Genomic DNA, 22638 nt, shown 5'->3' with positions numbered 1-22638 from the left:
GCACTTTATGCTCTATCCCAGCAACCCGCTGCTTTTCTTTATAACACTTCTCCCAATTTTGGAATAATGTATTTATTGATTTTTCTCACTTGTTATTCTATTAGTTTCTTACCCCTACATTTCCCAGTGGCAGAAACAATTCTAAGACGGCTTACTATTTTTTTATTTTTGGCCACCCCGAAGCATGTGGAGCTCCTGGGCCAGGGATCAGATTATGTAATTATGTATGTAAAATATGCACATCTCTAATCATTTATATTGCACCACAATGTTTTATCTCCACCAGATTTTATACCATTCCTACATCAATGCTACATTTACTCAAACATTTGCCCCCACTCCCATATCTTCCCTAGGCGCTCCTCTCCAACCCTACATAGCCAAAGCAACTTTCATTTGTCCCATAAAACGATCTCAAATATTTTTCAATCATGCCAACAGGCTTATGAAATCCTGACCAAAAAGGGCAGGAGTTTCTGCTGTATCTTAAAGGGTTAAAAATCTGACTAGTATCCATGAGGATGCAGGTTCAATCCCTGACCTTGATTAATGGGTTATGGATCTGGTGTTGCTGCAGGCTGCAATGTAGCTTGCAGATGTGGCTTGGATCTGGTGTTGCTGTGGCTGTGGCTGTGGCATTGACTGGTGGCTGCAACTCTCATTGGACCCCTAGCCTGGGAACTTCCATATGCTGCAGGTGTGGCCCTAAAAAAGAAAAAAAAAAAACAAAAAACAGATCAGGTAGATATTGAGTATAGCAGAACGGCTGACAGCTATGGAACGGGCTTGGTATCGCCTGAGTGCAAGAGTAAAAACAAAGGCTATGTTGGATGTGGGCTCAAAACCAGTGATTAGACGGGAAGGTGCATGAAGAAAATCTAAATGTGAATGAAGTAAGCAAGGAGAGGGAAGGACATGGGATAGGAGAGATAGGAAAGTATTTTTCTGTGCCTACAGTATAAATATATAAAACTGTCAAAACGACTCAAACCATAGCCTGATCACTATTAAACAAAATGAAAAATAAAATCATAAAACCAAGAGACATCTTCATTTCAAAAAAAATCTTTTTTTTTTTTTTTTTTTTTGTCTTTTTGTCCTTTTAGGGCCGCACCAGCAACATATAGAGGTTCCCAGGCTAGGGGTCTAATTGGAGCTGTAGCTGCCAGCCTACACCAGAGCCACAGCAACCCCAGATGCAAACCGCATCTCTGACCTACACCACAGCTCAGGGCAACGCTAGATCCTAAACCCACTGAGTGAGGCCAGGGATAGAACCCTCAACTTCATGGTTCCTAGTTGGATTCGTTTCTGCTGCACCACGACGGGAACTCCCATTTCAAAGTTTTTTTTTTTTGTCTTTTTTTTTTTTTGCCATTTCTTGGGCCGCTCCCGCGGCATATGGAGGTTCCCAGGCTAGGGGTCCAATCGGAGCTGTAGCTGCCAGCCTACACCAGAGCCACAGCAATGCGGGATCCGAGCAGCGTCTGCTACCTACACCACAGCACACGGCAACGCTAGATCGTTAACCCACTGAGCAAGGACAGGGATCGAACCTGCAACCTCATGGTTCCTAGTCGGATTCGTTAACCACTGTGCCACGACGGGAACTCCCCATTTCAAAGTTTTAAACTCTTTACTAAATGAAGAAAATTGAAGAATTTCTAGAATACTGAAAACACTATATTATCAAGAATCTATGAAATACAGTGACAGATCTTGGAAGAAAAGTTATCAACACATTTAGCTACTCAGAGCAACAGAAATGAAAGGAAAAAATATGAGCATCTCATTCAAAAGTCAGAAAAAGAACAACAAAATATACTGAGGAACCCAGAAGGAGTAAAGAAATTGAACGAAGAATTTCATTAATTAGGTAACAGAAAAAGAATGAAATTAATGCAAATGAAAAACCCAGGTTGTATGAAACAGAATTCAGTGAGATATATTAACCATTTGCTAATAAGATAGTAAGAAAAAAAAAGGGAAAGCTGTCAAACAAAACTTTTCTTTTTTTGTTTTTTGGGGCCACACCTGTGGCCTATGAAGTTCCCAGGCCTGGGGTCCAATCAGAGCTACAGCTCCCGGCCTACACCACAGCCACAGCAACAGGAGACCTGAGCCACATCTGCAGCCTACACCATAGCTCACAGCAACACCAGATCCTTAACTCGCTGAGTGAAGCCAAGGTTCAAACCCGCATCCTCATGGATACTAGTCGAGTTTGTAACCCATTGAACCACAATAGGAACTTCCATGTTCTTGTTTCTTTCTTTAGATATTCATATAGTCTGAACTCTTTTTTCATGTCACCACTCAAATACCACCTCCTCAAAAAGCCTGAACCATCCTACAACAAACCCCTTTCTACAACAGCCAATTTCTATCCCATGTTCTCCTCGTTTTTCTTAAGTAACACTTGTTACTACATAATACTATTTATTCATTTACTTGTTAACTTAATGTCTTTACTCCTATTAAGATGTAAACAACAAGACTGCTGGGACCTACCCCTCTTGCTCACAATCATTCTACTGGCATCTAGCACAGTGCTGGCTTCACAATGAGTACGCAGGGATTTGCTGAATAAATGAATGAATATATTTGAGGCACGCAAATATATGTACATATAAACTAATCAAAATAAAGACTGGAGAGAAACTGGATCCTATATAGATACTGCTATGGATTGAATTGTGTACTCCCTGGATCATACATTTAAGCCCTAACCCTCACTGTGACTAATTTGGAGACAGTGCTTTTAGGAGGTAATTAAGGTTAAATGAATAAGGATGGAGTCCTCATTCACAGGACTAGTGGATAGACAGGACAGGATAGGACTGGTGGCCTTATAGGAGGCTCTCTCTCTTCACCATGTGAGGACACTGTAGGAAGAGAGCCCTTATCATGCCCCCAAATGCTAATCTCTGACTTCTAGACTCCAGAATTGTGAAAAAAATTAGTTCCTGTCATTTAAGTACCCAGTGTATGGTATTGGGTTATGGCAGATGAGCTGCCTAATACACGTTTAGATGTAGATGAACTGCAGCAACTGAACAAGAAAAAGAGGAGCTCCTCTCCTGATTCAAAGCTTTTACCTATCAGCCCCAAAAGGACATTTTTATTTATTTATTTTTATTTTTTTGTTTTTGTAGGGCCACACCTGAGGCATATGGAGGTTCCCAGGCTAGGGGTCGAATCGGAGCTGTAACCACTGGCCTACGCCACAGCCAGAGCAACGCGGGATCCAAGCTGCATCTGCAACCTATACCACAGCTCACGGCAACGCCAGATTCTTAACCCACTGAGCAAGGGCAGGGATCAAACCTGCATCCTCATGGATACTAGTCGGATTCATTTCCGCTGAGCCACGAAGGGAACTCCTTATTTTTTATTCTGAAATAACTGTAGACTCACAGGAAGTTGCAAAGAAATGTCCAGGGGAGTCTCATGCCCCCTTGGCTCAGCCTCTCTCAATGTTAACATCTTAGAAACTATAGTACAATAATTCAAAACAAGAAATTGCCCTTGATATAATTCATAGAGCTTATTTAGATTTCAGCAGTTATACATGCCCTCATGGATGTGTCATGTACATGGTTCTATGCAATTTTATCACATCCAGCCTATGCATATCCAGCACCACCATCCAGATATTCAACTATATCATAACCACAAGACTCCCTTGTGTTAATCCTTCGAAGCCACCACCATCCCCTCCCCTGCCTACATTCCTAATCCCGGGCAACCACCAATCCATCTTCCATCTCTATCATTTTAGCATTTCATTAATATTAGATAATTCGAGTCATATGGTACATAACCTTTTGTGACTGGTTTATCTCACTCAGCATAATTTCCTTGAGGTTCACCCAAGCTGTATGTATTAATACATTCCTTTTTGTTGCTAAGTCTTATTCCATGGTATGGATGTAGCTTTTACCCATTTTTAACTAGGTCATTTATCATTACAGTGTTGAGATATAATTTATAGACTGGATACTGTCTTTTGTTTCGTCCTTTGTTTTATCGCTGTTTTCTCTCAGTCTGTGACCTTGCCTATTCATTTTTTTATTGGTATGTTTTGATGAAACGAAGTTGGGTTTTGTTTTGTCTTTTTCGGTTTTTTGCTTTTTTTTTGGCTATGCCCCACAGCATGTAGAAGTTCCTCAGCCAGGGATTGAACCTGAGCCACAGCAGTGACAGGGCAGAATCCTTAATGGCAAGGTAACCAGGGAACTCTAGACAAAGTTTTTAATTTGGATACACTGTAATTTGTCAATTTTTAATTTTTATGATTATTGTTACCACCCAAGAAACCTTTGTTTACTACCAAGTCATTCTCCTGTGTTTTCCTCTAAGAGCTTTATATTTAGCTTTTATATTTTTTATGTACAAATGTACATTAGTTTTAAAATTTATTTTTTTGTATTAAGCTTTATATATGGCTTTTTATTTTTTTAATACTTAGTTTTTATCTTTATGTCTAAAATCTATCTCAAATTAATTTTCATATGAGATAGAGGTCCAGACTTTTTTTCCAGATATTCCAACACCATTAGTTGAAAAGACATTGCTTTCCTCACTGGAATGTTTTGATGCATTTCTTAACAAATAAATGACCCTATAAGGGCATGTGAGACCTACATCTAGGGTTTCTGTTCAGTTTGTTGATCCTTTAGCCAACACCATAATATACTTTCTTCTTTTTTTTTTTTTTCCTTTTTTTTTACGGCCACACCTGTGGCATATGGAGGTTCCCAGGCCAGGGATCAAATCTGAGCCACAACTGCGGCAACAGTTGATCCTTAATCCACCATGCCAGGCCAGGGATCAAACCCAAGTTGCTACAGTTGGATTCTTTTTTTTCCTTTTTCTTTTTTAAGGGTCGCACTGCAGCATATGGAAGTTCCTGGGCTAGGGGTCAAATCGGAGCTGCAGCTGATGGCCTACACCACAGCCACAGCAATGCGGGATTCGAGCCTCATCTGTAACCTACACCAGAGCTCATGCAATGCCCGATCCTCAACCCCATTGAGCAGGGCAGGGATTGAACCGCAATCTCGTGGTTTCTAGTCGGATCCGTTTCCACTTCGCCATGACGGGTTATATCTTCAAGTACCATGAAATAATGTAATCTAAGTTCTATGATATGCTCTTCCTTTTTCAAGATTGTTTTAGATATGCTAAGTGCATTGCCTTTCCATTCAAATTTTAGATTCAGTTTGCTAATATATTCCCAAAAAAAAAAAAAGGTTCCTAGGATTATGATTTGAATTGTGTTGAATCTATACAACTGACATTTTTACAATACTGAGTCCTCATCCCCAAAATGTATCTCTTCATTTACCAGGTCTTTTATTTCTCTTAGCAATGTTCCATGGTTCTTATTATAAAGGCTTTCTGTCAAATTTATTCTTCCGTATTTTGTTTTTTAACACTATGGTAAACTGATTTAATTTACTTTAATTTTTTAAATTGATTTTTTGGCCATACCTGAAGCATATAGATCCCAGGCCAGGGACCGAACCCAAGCCACAGCTGTGACCTGCACTGCAACCGTGGCAGTGCCAGATCCTTTACCCCACTGCACCAGGCTGGGGAATCAAACCCACACTGCCTTAGAGACCACACTGGATCCTTAACCTACTGCACCACAGCAAGAACTCCTTCACTGGTTTAATTTAATTTTCCAATTTTTTCACACTTATTAAGTAAAAACACAATTGATTTTTGCAGCTTAACCTTGTGTCCTATGATCTTATCACTTTGAGAAGCCGTTGTTTTGATTCCCAGGATTTTCTAAATATACAAGTTGGCCATCTCCAAATGGTTTTACTTCTTCCTTTCTGATCTGTACGTCTCATTTCTTTTTCTTGTCTTCTTGCAATGCTAGGACCATCAATACAATATTAAATAGATTTGAGAAGACTAGGCATCCTTGCCTGCTCACAATCTTAGGGGGTAACTTCTTCAATCAAGTATGATGAAGTTTATAATGAAGTATTTTTTTAGAAGATGCCCTTTATCAGGCTGAAGAAGTTCTCTTCAATTCTAGTTTTCTAAGAATTTTTATCATGAATGGATTGTGAACTTTTGCCATATGCTATTTTTACATCTATGGAGATGATCACATGATTTCTCACATTTCTTTAATATGGTAAATTACACTAATTAATTTTTGAATGTTAAAACCAAGCTTGATTTCCTGGAATAAACCCTACTTGGCCATCATTTTTATATACTGCTGGATTTAATTTGCTGATATTTAGTTAGGCATTTTATGTCTATGTTCATGAAGGATATAAGTTTATAATTTTTTTCTCCTTGGATTTTTTTGCCAAGTCATACTATAAGAGTCATGGTAGTTTTATAAAATTGGAAGGGGTTGGAAGGAGTTCTTTCCTTTTCCAAAGGAATCTGTGTAATAGTGCTATTATCACTTCCTCAAATACAATACACCAGAGAAACCATAAGGGCCTGGTATTTTCCTAGTGGAAAGACTTCTGATAATGACTTCTATTACTTTAATAGATATAAGCTTATTCATATTTTTTTTTCCCTGTGTCAGTTCTGTTAAAGTGACTTTTTAAGGAATTTTTCCATTTCACTTAAGTTGTCAAATGTATCGGCATAAAGTTATTCACGGTATTCTTGGGGAGTTCCCACTGGGGCTCAGTGGTAACAAACCTGACTAGTAGCCATGATGATGCAGGTTTGATCACTGGTCCCACTCAGTGGGTTAAGTATCTGGCATTGCCGTGAGCTGTGATGTAGGTCACGGACTCAGTTTGGATCCCACATTGCTGTGACTGTGGTGTAGGCCGGCAGCTGCAGCTCCGACTGGACCCCTAGCCTGGGAACTTTCATATGCCACAGGTATGGGCATAAAAAGCAAAAAAAGAAAAAAAAAAAAGTTGTTCACGGTATTCTCTTATTATTCTTTTAATGGCTATAACCTGTGAAGTGAAAACCTCCCTTCTGTTCCTGGTATTAGTAATGTATGTTGCCTCTTTTTTTTTCTTGATTAGTAAAGCTAGTGTTTACCAACTTTGTTGATCTTTTCAAGAAATCAACTTTAAAGCTTTATCTTCTCTACTTCTTTTCTTTTTCTATTTTGTTGATTTCAGCTCTTATATTTATTATCATTTTTTTTCCCTTCTATTGAGAACAGCTTCTCATTTTGAAGTGGGAGAGAAATAGCAGGGATGAGAAGCAAAGAGTTATAATCAAGGCCAAAAGGAAGTTCCTTTGCTGGCCCAGGCTTGAAAGATTTTAATTTGCTTCCTAAGTCTCAGGCCTTGCCTCCACAGGCCATGTGTGGGCTTTTGAAGAGGGGTCCGTAACATCTCAAGGGTACGTCTCTCCCCTAACAGGCTTGCCTGTGACCTACAGTAAGGACTCCCCGTGCCTGTTCAGCCCTCACTCACCAGGGTGGTGTCGTCTTGTCCCTTCCCTTACAACCATCCAGGGCTCCTTCCCTTCATCCAATAAGGTTATGACATCTGGTTTAGAAATGGAAGGTCCTGCTTAAAAGATAATGTGACATGAAAAATAAGCCTCGAAGCCCTTAGATTCAGAGCTGGTTAAGTTTAGAACAAACTACAGATTAAAACAGTACTTAATAAAGTCTAAGAGCAAAGGAATGCAAGGGAGTCAAAACATTTGTATGAGCGTCACCACAGGACCACAAGGAATAGACACCAGATGGTTAAAAACTGGCCTTAAAACAATTTAAACTTATTGGAGTTCCTGTCATGGCTCAGCAGTTAATGAACCTGACTGGCATCCATGAGCACACAGGTTTGATCCCTGGCCTCACTCAGTGGGTTAAGGATCCGGCATTGCCGTGAGCTATAGTGTAGGTCGCAGACATGGCTCGGATCCCACGTTACTGTGGCTGTGGTGTAGGCTGGCAGCAACAGCTCTGATTGGATCCCCAGCCTGGGAACCTCCATATGCCGTGGGTGCGGCCCTAAAAAGAGAGAAAGACAAAAAAAAACAAAAAAACAATTTAAAACTTATAGAAGTTCTGTTGAGAGGCAGTCCTGTGCAATGGTTGTGAACACAGTATATGGATCCAGACTGCCTGGGCTCTTGTGTTATCTCAGCAAATTATTACTCTCTTGTGCCTAAGTTTTCTTATCTGAAATAAGGATAAAAACCGCCTATTTCTCCTAGAACTGTTGTGAGCATTAATTAATAATGTGTAATGCTCAGAACCTTACTAGGATATTCACTCAATGTTAAATGAAAAGTTCTTAGATTTTAACTTTTAACCATAAAGCAAGTAGAACTATGTCTATTATTGGAAACAGAATGCACTTACTTGAGTTTTATTCACTTATTTATTTTGCTTATTTTTTTAAGGCTGCACCTGCAGTATATCAAAGTTCCCAGGCTAGGGGTTGAACTGGAGCTGTAGCTGCTGGCCTATGACACAGCCGCAGCAATGCCAGATCTGAGGCGCATCTATGACCTACACCGAAGCTCACGGCAATAAATCCTTTAACCCAACGAGTGAAGTCAAGGATGGAACCCACACCCTCATGGGTCCTAGTTGGGTCTGTTACCGCTGAGACACAATGGGTGCTCCCACATTTACCTGAGTTTGAAATGAACTTTGTGGATTCATTTCATACTATATAAGTTCTACAGGGTCCTCTGATTTTTTAAAGAGATGCAGAATCCTTGCGTCTAGGTGTTCTCTTTGCAAGTAGATGAGAAGGGAGGGTTAAGCATCTACATCAATTCTGAGCTCAAATACACTGGGAAATCTGGTTTCGTGGACAGTGCCCCTTTCAAAAACAACCCAGAATTCAAACCTAGGCCCCTAGAAATTTTTTAAGGAACAAGGAAATAACAGAGCCTAAAGAAAGTCTGAAGGACGGAGCCTGTTGAGCCTGAGGGTGATGAAGTGTTAAAAAGAGAGGCCCATTGCCAACCTAACAAAGCTTACGCCTTCCCTTTGGAACACAGAGAAAAATGGTACCTAGTCTGCCAAAATGGAGTCCTGAAACTGACAGAAGAGAAAGCCAGTATAACTTGGGATAAAAAGCCTTACCTAGTGAGATGAAGTTGCTGTAATTCTCCCACATGACATCCCTATATAAGTCCCTCTGAGCTGCGTCCAGGAATTCCCATTCTTCCTGGGAGAAGTCTATGGCCACATCCCTGAATGTCACTGAACCCTGAAAGAGAAAAAATCATGCATTATTTGTGAAAATAAATGAAATGTTTTTTAAACATTAAAGAGAAGAGATGAGGGATTGCATTGTAGAGGGAGCACATAGCAAGCAAATAAAGTAGGGCTAAAAACTTATGATGTGCGTAAGGGACAGTAAGAAAATTAGTATTACGGGAGTTCCCTTCATGGCTCAGTGGTTAATGAACCTGACTAGGAACCACAAGGGTGGGGGGGGGGTTCGATCTCTGGCCTCACTCACTGGGTTAAGGATCCGGCGCTGCCGTGAGCTGCGGTATAGGTCGCAGACGCAGATTGGATCCTGCATTGCTGTGGCTGTGGCGTAGGCAGATAGCTGTAGCTCTGATTTGACCCCTGGCCTGGGAACTTCCATATGCCGTGGGTGCGGCCCCAAAAATCAAAAACAAACAAAAATGAAAATTAGTATTACTGAAGCAGAGGGCTACTTGTTTTGAACAAGATTAAATTTTTACCCTCAAATACCTAGAAAGGAATAAAATACCCCCCCCCCAAATCTTGATGAAGTGAAACAGTATACACAAGACTCCTACAATTTGTGTCTCCATCACAAATTCTTCGGAAATATGAGGTCTTCTACCTTCTTTCCCCTTTAATGATCATGAAAAAAGAAAACTGATAAAAATGTCTCCCAAATGTACTACAAAATCTCTAAGAAAACAGTCTCAAGCTCATCATAAAAATCACTTTTAATAAGCACTTTCCCTGTTATGAGCAATTCTTTAGTAATTTTTTAAAAAATTTGCAACAGAGAAGTTCACCTTTTGAGTATATTAGATTCAGTCTCCCACCCCTTCAGATGTCTGAATATAATACAATCTCAAAAATCGTCCTCAACTCTCACATTCTACATTATTTATTACACATGCATCTGGATTAGTTTTTTCTTTTTTTTTTTTGTCTTTTTGCCATTTCTTGGGCCGCTCCCGAGGCATATGGAGGTTCCCAGGCTAAGGGTCGAATCAGAGCTGTAGCCGCCGGCCTACACCACAGCCACGGCAACATGGGATCCGAGCCACGTCTGCAACCTACACCACAGCTCACAGCAACACTGGATCGTTAACCCACTGAGCAAGGGCAGGGACGGAACCCGCAACCTCATCGTTCCTAGTTGGATTCGTTAACCACTGCGCCACGACGGGAACTCCTCTTTTTTTTTTTTTTTTTTTCTTTTTAGGGTACACCTGCAGCATATGCAAGCTCCCGGGGCTAGGGGCCAAATGGGAGCTGCAGCTGCTGGGCTACACCACAGCCTCAGCAACACCAGATCCGAGCCACATCTGTGACCTACACTACATTTTGTGGCAATGACAGACCCTTAACCCACTGAGTGAGGCCAGGGATCAAACTTGCATCCTCACAGACATCATGTCGGGCTCTTGACCCGGTGAGCCACAACAGGGTCTCCAGACTTTCTTAGCCTTTAGCATTCATCATCCCTCACCGAACACCTTTCCTTTATTCCTGAGTTAGAGGATACTAAATGGTAAAGACATCACTCTGGACCAGCGATTTTCAACAAGGAGTGATTTTACTTCCCAGAAGACATGATGCCATGTCCAGAGACAATTTCCATCGGCACAACTGGGGAAGGGGAGGTGTATTAAAAGCGACTACTGCAGTTTCCATGGTGGTGCAGTGGAAACAAATCCGACTAGGTACTGTGAGGATGCAGGTTCAATCCCTGGTCTCACTCAGCGGGTCAAGGATCCAGCATTGCTGTGAGCTGTGGTGTAGGTCGCAGATGCGGCTCAGATCTGGTGTTGCTGTAGCTATGGTGTAGGCTGGCAGCTACAGTTCCAGTTAGACCCCTAGCCTGGGAACCTCCATATGCTGCAAGTGTAGCCCCAAAAAGACAAAAAGACCAAAAAAAAAAAAAAAAAAAGCCACTAATTAGTAGAGGCCAGGGATAAAATGTTAGCCATTCTACAACGGAGAGGACAATCCCCTACAGTAAAAGATTCTCTGGCTCAAAATATTAATAGAGTTAACACTTGACCAACCTGGATTTGAACTGTCCGGTACTAGTCATACATATATTTTTTTCAATAGTAAATACCACAGTATTGTGTGATTCTGGGTTGGCAGAATCCACGGATGTAGAACCAAAAATAACGAGAAATTCTGGATATTGAGGAGTGGCATATACAGAGGGCCAGATTTTCAACTGCACAGCGTGTCATGTGCCTAATCCCTGTGTTGCTCAAAGGTCAACTATAGTTCCAAGGCTGAGAAACCCCGCTCTAAACCAGCACATTCCGTAAAACTACACAATGGACTCTGTTCCTAGCATTCTTCTCTCAGGTATCCTGGAGATAATTCTTTTTCTTTCTCCCTCCCTCCCTCCCTCTCTCTCTCTCTCTCTCTCTCTCCCTTCCTTCCTTCCTTCTTTCCTTTCCTTTCCCTTCCTTCCTTTCTTTTTTTGTCATTTTGTCTTTTTAGGGATGCACCCACAGCATTTGGATGTTCCCAGACTAGGGATCCAATCAGAGCTGGAGCTAGTGGCCTACACCACAGCCACAGCAACGTGGGATCCAAGCCACGTCTGTGACCTACACCACAGTTCATGGCAAAGCCAGATTCTTAACCCAATGAGCAAGGCCAGGGATCAAACCTGTGTCCTCATGGATGCTACTTGGGTTCACTAACCACTGAGCCATGAAGGGAACTCCCTGGAGATAATTCTATTTTTTTTTTTTTTTTTTTTGTCTTTTTACCTTTTCTAGGGCCATTCCCGCGGCATACGGAGGTTCCCAGGCTAGGGGTCCAATCGGAGCTGTAGCCACTGATCTATCCAAGTTGAGTCTGCAACCTATACCACAGGTCACGGCAACGTCGGATCCTTAACCCACTGAGCGAGGCCAGGGATCAAACCCACAACCTCATGGTTCCTAGTCAGATTCGTTAACCACTGCACCATGACAGGAACTCCAAGACAATTCTTGATCTATGTGCAGTCCTGTTCTGGTCACCCCCTACTCACTCCATTGGTGAGAAAGGGATCGTTCTCCCTAAATAGTATGAGATGCCTGAATATCCAACACCTGACAGATGAGATAGAGAGCAGTTTATTAGTCACATATACTCACAGCCCAGGAGAGGACACCACATGTCACACAGAGCCACACAGGGATTGCATTCAGGAATAGAGTGAACAAGCCAAGTAAAAGAGGGTGAGGGGTTCCCAGGCCAAAGCAGGAGGTTGTGATTGGCTTGTCTGAATGAGTCTGTGGGCTGGCAAGGAAGTGAAACCTCTTAGGTTGAGGACAAGGAGGGGTTTAGCTAGTCTGCCTGATAGGGAAGCTAGCCAGGTAGTCTTTTCCACTGGATGGGGGCCATATCTGGGGAGAGTGGGGGAACTCATGGGTAGGTTTTGGGAGCCTTGATAAGATATCAAGGCAGGAGTGCCTGTTGTGGTGCAGTGGAACGAATCCGACTAGGAGCCATGAGGTTGAGAGTTCAATCCCTGGCCTTGCTCAGTGGGTTAAGGATCCGGCGTTGTTGTGAGCTGTGGTGTAGTTCGCAGACGCGGCTTGGATCTGGTGTTGCTGTGGCTATGGCATAGGCCAGCAGCAACAGCTCCGATTAGACCCCTAGCCTGGAAACCTCCATGTGCTGCAGATGTGGCTCTAAAAAAAAAAAAAAAAAGGTATCAGGGCAGCATATGAAATTTCAGGCCTCACAATACAAGATCCCAATCGCATTCCTATCCACAAGATCCTAAAAGTCTTATAGACCATAAGATCTCAACATGTACAGGGGCTAAGACAAATACTAAATCTCAACTTATGTACTTAAAAAAACTCAAGTCTGTGGGGAGTTCCCTGATGGCCTAGTGGTTAAGGATCTGGTACTGTCACTGTTGAGGCTCAGGTTTGATCCCTGGCCCGAGAACTTCTGAAGGCTGTGGGCACAGCCAAGAAAACCCAAAAAAACGCAGGTCTGTGGAGAAGATTGGAGTGTTTCCTATAAGCAAATAAGACCAAATTCTCTTTCATCAAACCATAAGATCTTCAGGAAAAGTTCAAAACAGGGATCTCTCACTTAATATCAATAGTACATTCTTGAAAATCAGACAGTCTAAGACTACATTATTAACCAGGTTTTTGGTTTCCCACTATTTTAAAGCAAAGAATTATATCACATTACACATCAAACTCCAACCCTCCAACTAGCTTCTCAACATTTCCCCCAGCACAGGACGACAGTACACGTGGATCAGTGCATACATGATATCTTTGGCTTTAGGGTTTTCACTGTCTTACTGAATTTTTTTCTCACTTGCTTTGTTTCTTTCTCCACAATTTGCTTCAATACTTTTCCAACTTTTTAAGAACTCGTTTTACAAAATGACAACAACAGGGGCTACAATGTGACGTGCACTATGAACATGCATTTCCAACAAGAACATAATGGCAGAAAGGGCTCCTATCTATACGATGCTCTGATGCCTCCCTTATCACTGGCAGCATGAGTTATACATGTCCACTTTATTGATATATGCATGCATTTCAAAACATCTGCGGAGAGTTCTCATGGTCCAGCAACTGTATTTGGAATATAACAAGACTTCTTGCACATTTTCTTTTTATTTTTTGGCTATCCTGCAGCATACGGAGTTCCCAGACCAGGGATCAGACCCGAGCCACAGTCTTGACCTAAGCCGTAGCTGCGGCAACACCAGATCCTTAACCTGCTCTGCCTGGCCGGGGATCAAACCTGCACCCCAGGGCTCCCAAGATGCCACCAATTCCATTGTGCCAAAGCGAATTCTGTGCACGTTGTTTTCTGGTTTTTAAAAAAATGTTGGATTGAACTATACAACCTCACTTGCATGAAGTTCTAAAAATAGGCAAAATTAATGTATGGTGTTTGAAGTCAGGATGGTGGTTACATCTGGACTGGGTGGGTAGAAAGTAACTGAAAGGGGGGCATCTAAGCGCTAGTAATATTCACTTTTTTTTTTACCTGAGGGCTAATAGCACATATACACTCAATTTATGAAAATTCATTCAGCTGTAGTTATGATTTGCGCACTATCCTCTATGTACGTTATATGTCAATACAAATTTCAAAAAATTTTTTTTTTCTGTTCTCTTGTATTTTTTTTTAATGATTTTTATTTTTCCCCATTATAGCTGGTTTACAGTGTTCTGTCAATTTTCTACTGTACAGCAAGGTGACCCAATCACACACACATGTATACATTCTTTTTTCTCACATTATCATGTTTCATCATAAATGACTAGATATAGTTCCCAAAAATCTTTTAAAGGATGTCAAATTGCCAGGCCCTACCCAGGGTGGCCTGGTCTCTCTGAGGGTGTAAATAAAACTTGCTGTACACTGAAAAAAAAAAAAAAAAAAAAAAAAAGGTCAAATTGTGTACTGGGGATGTAAACTTTTCCTATATAAAAATTAGACTCAGAGTTCCCATTGTGGCTCAGCAGGTTACAAACGTGACTAGCACCCATGAGGATGAGGGTTCAATCCCTGGCCTCACTTAAAAGGTTAAGGATCTGGCGTTGCAGTGAGCTGAGGTGTAGGTTGCAGATGTGGCTTGGAGCCTCCTGCATTGCTGTGGCTGTGCTACAGGCCAGCAGATACAGCTCCAACTGGACCCCTAGCCTGGGAACCTTCATATGCCACAGGCGTGGCCCTAAAAGACAAAAAAAAAAAAAAAAAAAAAAAAAGCCCCCAAAGCACTGTATTCAGAGAAATATCCTTTCTCAGAATTATTAAAATCTAAAGCTGTTCTATTAAAAAATGTTAATGGGGGGACGTTTTGCAGAGAACGCCCACATTTTTCTCAAGGCATTTCACTTCTGCTCCCTCACAGCCCTTGACAGAAGATTTTGTAGAAAGGAGATGGACCACCTTAGTGGATAAAAGAGAAGGGCGCACAGAGGGGACGCTGGGCTGTTTGTTCCCAGCCCTCACAGGAATGAGAGGAAATGAAGCAGGGTCTTGGATAGAGTTCTGGTAAACAGCAAGTCTCAGGATAAGGAATAAATAGGTATCCAAGGCCTAAAAACCAGCAATATCGCAAAGGGGAGGAAGAAACATCAACTCACGTGGGCCATTGTTTCCAACTGCAAGAACCGGTCAGTCCTTTTCAAGATCTCTCTGTTGGAGAAATGCAGAGTCCAGATACGTCAGATCTGGAAGAAGAAGCAGCAGCCATGAAACTCATGTGCCTCAGAACTCCCAACATGATTTATGGTCGTGTAAGCTTTTTTTTTCTCTTCCATTCCTGCTTCTAAACTCTTCCTCACTACTAGAGCCACACTGCCCTCACACCCAAACTGGAGCAGAGTGGAGGGAGGCTGAAGAAATCCCAGCCCTGACGAAACCCAGCTGAACAACGATGACCTTCGTGTAGAAGCCCAGATACTTCAGTGGAAGGATTTCTTCTTTTCTTTCTTTTTTTTTTTTGTCATGCCTGTGGCATGTGGAAGTTCCTAGGCCAGGAATTAAACCTGAGCCACACAGCTTCAACCACAGCCACTGCAGTGACAACACCAGATCCTAAAAACCCACTGCCCCACAAGGGATTTTCTAGCAGGAGGAGTTCTGACCAGCTTCCCATCTGGCAGTGTGGATCTGGTCCCAACACTACATTCCTCAGACTTTTCCTGAGCAGCTCCTCTTCTTTCTGGTACCATTTCTCAGGGCTAAGAAAGGGCCACACCAACCACACAGAGGCTCCTATGACACCCCCCAACCTCCTGCCAGGATCTTGCTTGAATTTCCTGAATACAAAGACTGAAAACTGTACAGAGTGAGCCCGGCAGCTCCTGCCACTGTGAAGTAGCATCAGCCTTTCCCCAGCCAGGGCAACTCGCTACTCTGGTTCCCAATCAGAACCTCTCATCCCCTGACGTCCTTTGCTACAAGCTCTCTTTCAGTAAAGGATTCATGATCCCTGCAGGAACGCAACAAATATTCACTGAGAACTGTTATTTGAGAGCTGCTTTATACACATCACCCATTGCTCTTCAGCATCGTTCAGCAAGGAAGTTCCTCCCTCTCCAATAGTTCAGAAAACTACTGAGGGGTCAGAGGTCAAATCATTTGCTCAGATTCACACTTATGAAGTGGCAGAGCTTTGTTTTGAGTCTACATTTCTCTAAGATGCCATCTTTCAATCTTGGTGTTTAACTTCTGAAGGCTAGGATTTCTCTTTCAGTGAGAGAAACCTGAGTGAGGGAAATTCACTAAAAAAATAGAAACAACCTTTCAAAAGATACTAGATTTCACTACTAATTAATGACGTGTTAAAGCAACCAAAAATATCTTTTTGCAGTGACTAGATTGGGAGATGTACAAAACTGATGATATGCTGTATTAGCAAGGTCACAAGGAAATGGGGTTGGTCCAAATTTAGAACTGTGCGTGGGAGGTCCCTAGAGGCTCAGCAGTTTAAGGATCCAGCCCTGTCACTGCTGTGGCGCAGGTTCAATCCCTGGCCCAAGAACTTCCACACACTGTGGGCACGGCCAAAAAGGAAAAACCCCACAAAAACCCCACAAATGTAGAACTGTGTAAAACGGCATTTAAACCCTGTAACCCTGTGAACCAGAAATTCCACTTCTGGTTCCAAAGGAACTATTTGAACATGGACATAAAGATGTTTGCAGGAAGTTCCCGTCATGGTTCAGTTAAGGAACCTGACTAGTATCCATGAGGAAACAGGTTCAATCCCTGGCCTCACCCAGTGGGTGAGGGATCTGGCATTGCCGTGAGCTGTGGTATAGGTTGAAGATGCAGTTCAGATCTCACACTGCTGTGGCTGTTGAATAGGCCTGCAGCTACAGCCCTGATTCAGCCCCTAGCCTGGGAATTTCCACATACTGTGGGTGCAGCCCTAAAAAGACAAAAAAAAAAAAAAAAAAAAAAAAAAAGGTGTTTGCAGAAGTATGCCAACTGATTGACCGATGTGGTTTATAATGAATAAAAGCTGAAAAGAATCAAACTGGGAAATGATTAAATAAACTGTGGTGCATCGATACCACTGAACACCACGCAAAGAGTGAAACAGTGATAATATCCTAATTTTGATGAAATTCGTGAAATCAGTATGCTAAAAACAAAAAACCCAGTATGTGTGGCATTAAACTATTCTGACAGAAACAAACAAACAAACAAATAAACATTACATGTGAGCCTAGAAGGATCAGTTAAAATGTTTACAGCAACAGCCCACAACACTCCTCACCACATTAAACGCAGCGTGAGAGTGAAATACACAAACACTCCAAAGAAGAGAAAGACCTTCCCAGTTCAAGTTTCCTTTCCGTCTTCTGTTGAACTGAGGAAGAAAAAAAAGCTCAGGATGCTCTAAAAAAAACGGCTGCTGTTTTCCCTGAGTGGCCTTTCTGTTTTCCCTCAGCTACCAATTCATGAACCCACTTTATGATTTAATCTGCCCATGGACGTTAGAGTACCATCTACAAAAGAATGACAATGTCTTTTAGGCATTGATAGCAGTCTCATGGCTGCTTCCTTTCAGATCGTCCTGACAAATGGTTTTATTTCGCTTCTGAACCTATCCTTTAGGACGAGCTGTCTATCCAACTACTAATGGATCTTCCTGTCCTATTAGTCTCACTTTGCAGGCAACATCATTAAAGTAAAAATGGTGAGGCTCCAACACAGCCGCCTCTAATCTCACCCAGAGACAAAGCCCCACCCACCACAGGGATAAATCACCTCCACCCACCAGTGGGCAGGCACCAGTCCCTCCCATCAGGAAGCCCAAAGCAAGCCCCCCCCATACCAACTTCAGCCACAAGGGAGGTGGACACCAGCAGCAAGAGAGGCTACAACTCTGTTTTCTGCAAAAAGGAGACCACACCAAAAACCTATACAAAATGAAAAGGCAGAAACTATAACTCAGATAAGGGAGCAAGAAAAAAAAAAAACAGTAAATTGTGAGGCTCCAATTGAGATGGTGGAATAGAAGGACATAGAGCTCACCTCCTCCCACCAATGCATCAAAAATACATCTATATGGCATTCCCACTGTGAGGCAGTGGGTTAAGGATCCGGCATTGTCTCTGTGGCAGCTCAGGTCGCCGCTGAGTTGCAACTTCAATCCCCAGCCTGGTGCAGAGGGTTAAGGATCTGGTGTGGCAGCTGTGGCACAGGTCACAGCTGCAGCTCAGATTCAATCCCTGGCTTGGGAATTCCCATATGCTACAGGTATGACCATAAAAAGAAAAAATAAAATAAATCTATTGAGGATTTATGTGTCAAGCATTATCTGAGGACTCTACAAATACTTGATTCATCTACTCATAGCAAACTATAGGTAGGTTCTATTATTATCCTCCTTTAATAGATGAAGGAACAGTCGCACCAAGAAATGAAATAAACTGCCCCAACTTCACCGAGCTCTAAGTGGCAGGTTTAGGATGAGAACCCTGATAATTTATTTAGCTCCATAACCCATACTATTGCCACTATACTAAACCGCCTTTCATGAGACCACATTAATACGTGGCCTGAAACAAACTCATACTGTCAAAAACTTCAAACCACTTCTCAAATTTCTACTGATGTCTTCCCTTCCCTTCCACTAATAACCTTTTCTCTTGTTGACACAGGTTCCTCTGTTAAAAATCTACAACATTACCACTCATAAAAGCCTCAAAAGTACAAGACCCTGTCACCAATAAAACCATACCCCATCTTTCTTTTTTTTTTTTTTTTTTTGTCTTTTTAGGGCAGCACCTGTGGCATATGGAGGTTCCAGAAGGGTAGAATCAGAGCTGTAGCTGGCAGCCTACAACACAGCCAGAGCAACACAGGATCCGAGCCGTGTCTGCAACCTATACCACAGCTCACAGCAACGCTGGATCCCCAACCCACTGAGCGAGGCCAGAGATCCAACCTGCATCCTCATGGGATCTCGTCAGATTCATTTCCACTGCACCATGCTAGGAACTCCTTTCCTCGATGTTGACCTCAGGGCAGCGGAAAATACCAAAGTCACTAGTGTAAGATTTCAACTCGGGAGTTCCTGTCGTGACTCAGTGGTTAACGAATCTGACTAGGAACCATGAGATGGCAGGTTCGATCCCTGGCCTTGCTCAGTGGGTTGAGGATCCGGCGTTGCCGTGAGCTGTGGTGTAGGTTGCAGATGCGGCTCGGATCCCACGTTGCTGTGGCTCTGGCGTAGGCCGGTGGCTACAGCTCCGATTGGACCCCTAGCCTGGGAACCTCCATATGCCTCGGGAGCGGCCCAAAGAAATAGCAAAAAGACAAAAAAAAAAAAAAAAAAAAAAAAAAAAAAAAAAAAAAAAGATTTCAACTCAACTATAATCTTCTCGATATATTACAGCCTAAAATAAAACTCTGCAGGAGTTCCCATTGTGGCTCGGCGGTCCACGAACCCGACTAGCATCGATGAGGATGCAGGTTCTGGCCTCACGTGATCCTTGGCCTCACTCAGTGGGTTGCGGATCTGGTGTTGCCGTGAACTTCAGTGTTAGTCGAAGATGCAGCTCGGATCCGGCGTTGCTGTGGCTGTGGCGTAGGCAGACAGCTGTAGCTCCGATTCAACCCCTGCCCTGGGAACCTCCATACGCCGGCCCTAAGAAGATAAATAAATAAAGCTCTGTAGTTAGCCTCCCTGCATGAGGTTTAGTTGCAGACCATTCATATTAAGAGAAAGCAGCCACTCAGAGGAGGAATTAAATAGCTGCCAAATATTCATGTGAATAGCCACTGGAGAGGAGAGGATACCCTTGGTGGGGCTGGGGTGCTCTATCCTCATCCTCCCCATCATTCACTAGGAAGGAAAAACAAAGCACCGGGGCCACAGAGACAGTATTTCAGGTGTTAAAGCCTAGCCAGCTAGACTACCTGGAACAAGCCTGTAAAGTGCAACAAAATTTAAGAGTTACTGACTCAAGAGAGGGAGGAAAGTTCACAGGAACAGCTGGAACGTGATGGGGCAAATTGTAACAGAGCAGGGCCCTGTGGGGCTCCCCGGCACAAAAGCCTTTCTGTGTGTCTCTTTTCTTGTTTTTTAGGAAATGGGCCTCATTCAGCCTTCATAGTGTTCCCTGAGTTCCAAGGGGCAGGTTCAGACAGTTGCTGACCAGGGAAGGAAGGGGACGCAAAGACAAAGCAGGAGCAGTCAAGGAACAAGAGTACAGCGCCCAGGCAGGACCCTGGTTCCCTCTTGAGGAATAACACATAATGAATACTTTAAAACTGAACAGCTTAGCGCCCTTCCTTGTCCTTCTCCCTGGCTTAACTGCACCCTAAACACAATTACCTGTAAGCTAAAGATGAGGCACCCTGAGCATAAATGCCTGTGAGTTAAAGATTATTAAGCACATTTTTTTTTTTTTTTTTTTTTTTTAGGACTTAACTAGATTGACCTCATCACTGATTAACGTGCCTCTTTTCCAAGTATTTTTATTTCAGGAAAAATCAAGATACAATAACCCAGAAGATAAGCAGGGTCAGCTGAGATGTCCTGACACCAACCTCGATGACTATAAAGATTTCCCCCAAAGAAAGAAGAATGCATATTTGCCCTCAACCCTGATTCTTATCCAGAAACCTGTTTTTCTTCTTTTTACTATAAAACTCCCTGCAGTACTTTTCAATGTAGGGCACAGTCTTTAAAGCATTAGCCTGCTGTGGCCTCCTCTGCCTGGCAAGGCAATAAGGGCTACTTTTTTCCTCTTTCACCCAAAACTCTGTGTTTCTATTCAGCACCAGTGGACAGAAGCCGAGTTTCGGCAACAAAAAGGATAAGAAAACCTCTTCTGTAAAGAGCTGAGCTCCAACTGAAGGAACCTGAGGAAGTGGGAACAATTCTGGAACCACTGCTGTTTCTGAGGTGAGAACAGAAGAGGCAAGGATTAACTGGAGATTAAGTGCTATCAGTGAAGTGAGGGTAATTTAGCAACTGAGTATCTCTAGTAATAAAATAAAAGTAGCATCATTGGTAAGCACACTTTAAGCTCTCAAACAGGGAGCATTTTACAACTGCTGCATGACCTGGGCAGAAATAATGTTTTCTATTAACTCTGCAGCTGGCTTTATCTTTTCTTTTCCAATCTCATTAATGGGAGCGTCGCTTTTTCTCTTTTCGGTCCGACCTGATTTTTTCACTCTTTCATCAGGAGAAGCAAATACCACCATGTCCAGAAAAAATAAAAATTACATTTCATGGAACAAAGAGAAAAAACAAACTCATATATATATACATATGTGCATATACATACACAAATATAAATATATGCAATTATTTCCTCCTTTCTCTCTCCGTCCTAAAGATCAGCAGGCTGGGGTAAGGAAACAGGAATCTCAACGCACTGAGCCTTTTTTTGGAGGTAAGCCAGGCCAGGCTAAAGACACACCCCCGCTACTCTTGCGCCCAGGAGCCCCACAGGACCGTGTCCGGTTTCACTACCACACTTTCTCCCACCATCCACCACACACCAAACCCGATGGAAATAACAGGGAGCCTGGGGTGAAGCTGACCCTTCCCGGTATCAGAGAGAACGGCCAGAGTACAAAGACCTGGGCTGGTATCTGTCTACGAGTTCTCTAGAGCTGCCTTGGGAGGGAGCTCTGGTTAAGCTGTGGCTTTGAAAGCTGTTGTTCTTCAGACTGCGTCTTTTTGTTAGGGGCCTTCACTGTGGGGTTCATAAATCTAACTCGGAGCCATTCTGGGCCGCTGCATCTGTGCGGCCCCGAAGCGGGCGGACAGAGGATGCATCGGGGAACCCAATGTCCACTCAGCGTCACAAACTACACAGTCACTGCAGCCCTGCACACACAGGGCCGCGCCGCCCCCGCGCCGCCCCCGCGCCCATTTCCTCAATGCACGCGAGCAACTCACCTCTCCGAGCCGACACCAGCAAGGAAGGCGGAAGGAAAGTAGGCGCAGAGGCCTGTGGGAGATGTAGTCCCGGCTAGGGAGGGCCTGGTCCGCGCCCCAGCTGGCTGCGCCGAATGCGCAAGTGCGGGTTGTCCAGCTCAGGCGGAGAATCCCCAGGGTCCTTGAGTCTCCGAGACGGTTGGACTGCTGCCTGAGAGCCTTCGAGGCTGTCCCAGGCTGACCGAGGCACCCTCCTCGAACTTGGGTTAGCGTTGTTTTTGAGAAACCCCTACTAGTGCTAAGAGAAGTGCAGCAGGCACCTAATATATGTACTACGCACATAGCAGGTGCTCGGGTGTGTATACCCAAGCAGGACGTGGTTGTACCTCAAGACTCAAAATCCGGAGTTCCCGTTGTGGCTTAGGAAGCGAACCCAACTAGTACCAATGAGGATGCGAGTTCGATCCCTGACCTCGCTTAGTGGGTTAAGTAAGGATCCAGCATCGCCATGAGCTGTGGTGTAGGTAGCAGACGAGGCTGGGATCCAGCCTGTGGCTGGCGAGCAGCT

At 43.2% G+C, this 22638-nt stretch overlaps 1 protein-coding gene across 5 annotated transcripts in view; it reads right to left on the bottom strand.

Annotated features, from left to right (window-relative positions):
* Positions 1–22202, bottom strand: part of ZFP14 (ZFP14 zinc finger protein) — a 28009-nt gene extending 5807 nt beyond the window's left edge. The window contains exons 1-4 of one of the 5 annotated variants that reach the window (XM_013998451.2): positions 22092–22202; positions 15298–15384; positions 9065–9191; positions 7431–7529 (exon numbers count right to left, since the gene is read on the bottom strand). In XM_013998451.2, coding sequence (XP_013853905.1) covers positions 7431–7529; positions 9065–9191; positions 15298–15306 — 235 coding nt within the window. In that variant the 5' untranslated portion in view covers positions 15307–15384; positions 22092–22202. Of the gene's footprint in view, positions 1–7430; positions 7530–9064; positions 9192–15297; positions 15385–17441; positions 17956–18002; positions 18046–22091 lie in introns of those variants that run through there. The other 4 variants (XM_013998454.2, XM_013998452.2, XM_013998453.2 and 1 more) reach the window with 4 other exon arrangements.

The sequence above is a fragment of the Sus scrofa genome, chromosome 6, assembly GCF_000003025.6.
Source record: "Sus scrofa isolate TJ Tabasco breed Duroc chromosome 6, Sscrofa11.1, whole genome shotgun sequence".
Classification (NCBI taxonomy): Eukaryota; Metazoa; Chordata; class Mammalia; order Artiodactyla; family Suidae; genus Sus; species Sus scrofa.
Note: the sequence above shows the minus strand (reverse complement) of the source record. Positions and strands in the feature narration are given on the sequence as shown.